The sequence below is a fragment of the Salvia miltiorrhiza genome, chromosome 2, assembly GCF_028751815.1.
Source record: "Salvia miltiorrhiza cultivar Shanhuang (shh) chromosome 2, IMPLAD_Smil_shh, whole genome shotgun sequence".
NCBI lineage: Eukaryota > Viridiplantae > Streptophyta > Magnoliopsida > Lamiales > Lamiaceae > Salvia > Salvia miltiorrhiza.
The window spans coordinates 5836880-5842798 of NC_080388.1; the positions used below are offsets into that span (position 1 = coordinate 5836880).

Consider the following 5919-nt stretch of genomic DNA (forward strand, 5'->3'; position numbering starts at 1 on the left):
AGGTATCTGTGAGATAAATTGTCCTATGGTTAATAGGAACATCTGATTAAGAATAGAGTTGAGATAAGTGAGTGAGAAACCCTATAGAAGGGAGAGTCGATCTGAGAGATGATCTAAATGAGAGATGATTGCTGATTGCTTTAATGAGAATTGTATCCGTGTTTTATCTGAGATGGTTTGAGTGATTTTCTACGTGACTATCTGTTACGATGATGTGAGTATGATTTTGTTTCGTGTTATGTTAACACGGATTATTTTCGAGATTTTGGAGAACGAGATTATTTTTGAAATCGGGAAATAGCATACAGCTATTATTATTTTGCATATCAGTATTTTATGAGAAATATTTTACTGCGATATATATAAATAAGTTTATGGTGAGATGAGATATTCCAATGGTTTGAGCTATTGTATTCTTCGATGAAGAACTATGAATGAAACACTTTGAGGAAATAAGGGATGTATAGAGATGATGGTTGAACATTGATGAAGTTAAAATATCTTTTCTTTCGATGTTTTGTAACCAAGCTCTGGCCTTGGAGTTCTGCTATGGCCGGGGAGTTTTGCTCTGGCTTGCGAGCTCTTCTATGCCAGAGGCAAAGGCATTCGTCTGCCTAGACAGAGGGGAAGTCAGTCCTCTACTATGCCAGAGGCGAAGGCATTCGTCTGCCCAGACAGAGGGGAAGTCAGTCCTCTGCTATGCCAGAGGCGAAGGCATTCGTCTGCCCAGACAGAGGGGAAGTCAGTCCTCTACTATGCCAGAGGCGAAGGCATTCGTCTGCCCAGACAGAGGGGAAGTCAGTCCTCTGCTATGCCAGAGGCGAAGGCATTCGTCTGCCCAGACAGAGGGGAAGTCAGTCCTCTGCTATGCCAGAGGCGAAGCCATTCCTCTGCCCAGACAGAGGGGAAGTCATTCCTCTGCCCAGACAGATGGGAAGTCATTCCTCTGCCCTGACAGAGAATGCATTCCTCTGGCGAGCATTTCTCTGCTCTGGTGCGGAACCTATTTTTGAGAGAGAGGAGTCAAAGCAAGTGGATAAACATTGTTAACGGATAAGATATTTTATGCAAGTGGATAATTAAGCATGTGTTAATTATCCAATACTTGATGGCTAAGTAAATGGGGTTATATAAATAACACCTTTCTCTTTCATCCCCCATAACAGACGTCCCTTTCCTCTCTCTCTTCTCTCTCTCCTCTCTCGACTGTCATTATCCAACGCCATTGATGAGCTGGTAAAAAGCTTCGTAAGCTACTTGTGTCCCATAACCACCGTTTTAATCAAGCTGAAAACACTCGTATATCCATAAAACAAAAGTTGGACGAAGGTTTGAGCTAGGAATCAAGAAAGTGAAGTTATGCTGTTCGTTATACAGATCATAAGAGTAAGTCTCTAAACACATGAATCTACTTATATCTAAGCTTTATGAGCATGTATATAGATGATTAGAGTATTAAAACAACTCCTAATTCAAGTTGAAGTTCATGAAGAGAGTGAGGATTCGAGTATATAAATGAGCCTTAGAGATTGTAGTTATGATAGTTGATGGATTAAAATGATGATTAGAGATGATTGATAACGAATATGAGTTCTTGAGTTGATTTGAAGATTTGAGTTGTTATATGAGTTCTTGAGCATGCTATGATGTTAAGTGATGGTTTAGATTAATGATTAGAAGTGATGAAATGAGTTTTGGTATGAGTTTGTTGTTGAGAATTATGATGTTATATTCAAGATAGAGATGTTTTTGAGGTATATGAGTTTTAAGTTCAAATTGGAGAAATTTCGTAGGCCTACTGACCTACTGTGATCGACGGTTTGTCGATATCAAATAGCTTTGAAAATTTTATAGCAAGTCCCTATATGAGTATTGAGTACCCTGGTAAAATTTCAAGCCATTTCAATTTCGTTTGATATTTCTTTAAAATGCAAAACCTAAACTGCACATTATTACTGAGAATTTCAGAGAACAGGGGAAAGAGTTATTTATTTCAGTAGCTTCCTATGTGATCTAACTTTCCAAATTTTTATGGTATCAACCTTATTGTGTTATCTGGGTATTCACGAAAGTTGAGACCAGTTTGACAACGTTTACTATTTTTCATAAATTGTAACTTTCGGTTGCACAAAACTGCCAGAAATGGTAGATCGTGGTAAAAACGACATATCGTTCAAACCACTTGGAGTTTTCGACTCTACTTTTTTTTAAATGAAACTAGACTCGTAGATCTTTCCTTTGGTATGAGCCTCGAGTCAAGGAGATGTCGGAGTCAGAACAGTTTAAATTTTGAAGTTGAGTCAGTGTATAAACAGAGCATGTTTTGATGATGTTTGATTGTGATTGCTTATGTGCCTTATGTGATTGTGTTGCCTATGTGTTTGAATGAGATTAGACGAGCCTTATATGAGAGATAAATCGAGACTTAGAACCATGATTTTCTTGAAACCTATCCTTGAACTGAAGGATGTGTGATGAGTGGAGAGTTTATGTAGAGATGAGTAAGGAGATAGAATATGAGATAGAGCATGAGTTAAGGTTTGAGAATTAGTCAATGAGTTTCTAATCGAGATTCATTTTATGACATGAACCTTCGATGATGATGATGATCCCTGAAGACACGAGCAGAGCAAGGTAGTAAGTAACTCCGCTTTGACGGGAGATTTTGAGTAAGGTCTTCAGGTGGGCATTATTTTGAGTATACAGTTTAAGAGCTTTTTCTAAACTGTTTTAAATGATGATGAAATTATGAGATGTTTTGATGTTTTGAGATTATGATGATGTTTGAGAATTATTGACTTGCCAATATTTTTATGATGATGTTGAGCTTGTATGTTTACCCTCTACTGTTGAGATGAGACGATCGGGTCCTGGGCAGTTGATAGCTATCCTGCCAGGGCTAGTGTACACTGAGGTGACTGTGAGCCGTTGAGCGAATCGGCCGGTCACGGTGCTTGAGAAGGAGGCCTACTTCTCAGTACCTGAGTTGATATGATGATGAGTTGTAGATGTGGTACTTACTTGCTGAGTTTTGACTGCAGTCATTTGAGTCATTCATTCATTTATTGATGATGTTGAGTTTAACTGCTTGCACAGGTCCTTTTAAGATATAATTCCTGTGTATTGCTGAATTGTGGCAAGTTCAATTTATAGCTCTATGAGCAGCTTTGTTTTTCGGCGATATGTCCACTGAGTATTTATGTACTCACGCCCTGCATGTATTTCTAAACGTGCAGGATAAGCGGAGGGGGAGTATGGTGCGGTGCTGGTGGGGAATGTTTCGAGTTGACGTTCTCTTTCTCTATCGTATGACTGTTTTGTTGATAGAGTTGCGATATGAAGTTATGTTGTATTAAATCAAGCATTTTACTCACGATTATATGTCTTCATACATATAGTCGGTTCACCTTTTGTTATCACACTCTGAATATTATGACTCTATATAAAAATCGAGCTATACTTGTTTCGCTTTTCATGTTGAGATTCCTGATATTTATCGAGTTATGACGACATTGACGAATATACCCTTTTGATGAATTATGATGATCTTTCCTTAGCACGTTTCTTTGTGAGCTTCCGCTGTTGATCTATGTATTCTTTCTATCTTCCCCCTTTCTTTTATTAGTCGTATCGATACTCGGTCCCCGCTATTACTAGTGTCGGGATCGGGCTGCGACAGTTCATGTTTAGTGATTCGAACCCAAGTCAGAATTGTTTTTTTATTTGATTTATCTACTTTATTATTTCAGTTTAGGTTGGATACCCGTTCTGCCCATAACCACGTTTTGGTCAGAACACTGCAGGATACAAACCCTTTTTAGTGACACCCTTGCAGGAGAAGTTACTGCTCAGTTCCCTGTGGATTCGACTCTGGACTTACCACTAGCTAGTCTAGTTGTGGGCATAGGATTATTTATTTGCACAAAGCTCAAGCGACAGCTTCGCCAGTGGCTGACCACCACATGCAGAGGGAGAGACGACGGAGGGGGCTGGGCCGTGAGAGGAAGCGCCGGTGGTTGGCGATGGCGCGGCCGGAGGCCAGGCGCGCTGCCCGCACTGAAAATGGCAGCAGCAGCGGCAGTCTCCCTCGGCGACTGACGGCGAGTCTCACTGGAGTGGCTGCGGCGGCGACGGCGGCGGCGCGACTGGACTGGAATGGAGGCCGATTGAGCGAGAGAAAGGGAGAGAGAGGCGTGAGTAAAGAGAGAGAGAGAGAGAGAGCCGATGGGAGGGGGAGTTGCAGAGAGAGAGAGATTTGTTTCCTTTTTCCTTTATTTTTTAGGGCTTATTTCTTTTAAAAGTTTGGACTCCTATTTTGGGCTTTACTAATTACTTTGGTATGGGCTGACTTTATTAAAATCAATGAGCCGAATTTTAATATGAGCACTGAACCTATTTTTAATCTTTTGAATGGGCTTCACAATGGTTCTAAATTGTTTTTGGGCTGCACTATCTATAACAAGCCTTTATATTATTATCTTGGGATTTAACTATTATCTTGAGCCTGAAAATAGTTTAATACTCCCTCCGTCCCAATAATGAAGACACACTTTCCTTTTCGGGCTGTCCCAATAATGAAGACACATTTCTATATATGGAAATAATTATAGCTCAATTATAACTAATTAATTGAACGTTAATTATGGTACAAATTAATACAAAATCCTAATTTACTCATTTCATTCACCCGCCCCTCGATTATGAAGACACACTTTCCTTTTCGGCACGAGGTTGAGATGCGGCGCTACTCGAAGCTTCGTCGGCGTCTTCTTCCCACTGTGTTGCGTGCTCGCCTTCGTCTTCGATGATCATGTTGTGCAAAATGATGCACGTGAACATGATGTCGCTCATCTCCTCCTTGCACCAAAGACGCGATGGTCCTTCGACGATTGTCCAACGAGCTTGAAGGACGCCGAAGGCTCGTTCAATATCCTTGTGAGCCGCTTCCTGCATCACTTTGAATCTCTTTCCCTTCAGATCCGTCGGATGTGTAGGACTCTTCACGAATACCGGCCAATTGGGATAGATGCCGTCAGCCAAGTAGTACCCACTTGTACAGTAGGCGTTGTTGACTTGATATGTGACCGGCACCCCCGTTCCTTGCAGTCGATCGTTGAAAAAAGTCGAGTTGTTGAGCACGTTGATGTCGTTGTTCGAACCAGGAGTCCCAAAAAAAGCATGCCAGATCCATAGATCTTGCGATGCAACGGCTTCGAGGATGATGGTCGGTCCCCCCTGATTGCCGCGAGTGTATGCGCCATGCCATGCCGTTGGACAATTCTTCCATGGCCAATGCATGCAATCGAGGCTCCCTAGCATTCTCGGGAAGCCGTGCTTCGCCTCGTGCATTGCTAGAAGACGTTGGCAGTAGGCGGAAGTTGGCCTCCTCAAGTATTCCGCGCCAAAGAGGTGAATAATGGCTCGACAAAATCTGCGCAAGCACTCCAACGAGGTGACTTTGCAATCCGGAGATACTCGTCGTACTGGTCTGTTGCCCCACCGCTAGCTAGCATACGAACAGCAACCGTGCATTTTTGCAACGGTGTGAAGCCGGGTCTCCCAAGTGCATTTGTGCGTTGTTGGAAGTATGGATCGGATGCGACGGCATTAACGATACGCAAAAACAACGCACGACACATGCGAAATCGGCGGCAGAAGACGTTGTCGGGGTAGATCGGATTTTCAGCAAAGTAATCCGTGTGCAAACGTAGAGCGCCGACTTCACGGTCCCGATGAATGTAGGCCTTCTTTGCCACTCTTCGTCGCCGCCGATGAGGTTGCGCATCCGGATCACCAATATCTTGAACAATTTAATTAAATTCTTGCACAAGATTGGAAAATTCTTCAGCACGTCGCTCATCCTCGTGGCTTGATGAAGAGGAAGACATTTCTTATAGAGAATTTTTGTTGTGGAGATGA

General features: G+C 42.1%; 1 protein-coding gene across 1 annotated transcript; it reads right to left on the reverse strand.

Annotated features, from left to right (window-relative positions):
- Nucleotides 1-4698: 4698 nt before the first annotated feature.
- On the reverse strand, nt 4699-5349 carry LOC131007898 (protein ALP1-like). Its single transcript, XM_057934811.1, has one exon. The coding sequence runs from the start codon at nt 5347-5349 to the stop codon at nt 4699-4701; it is 651 nt and encodes a 216-aa protein (XP_057790794.1).
- Between the last annotated feature and the right edge of the window lie 570 nt (nt 5350-5919).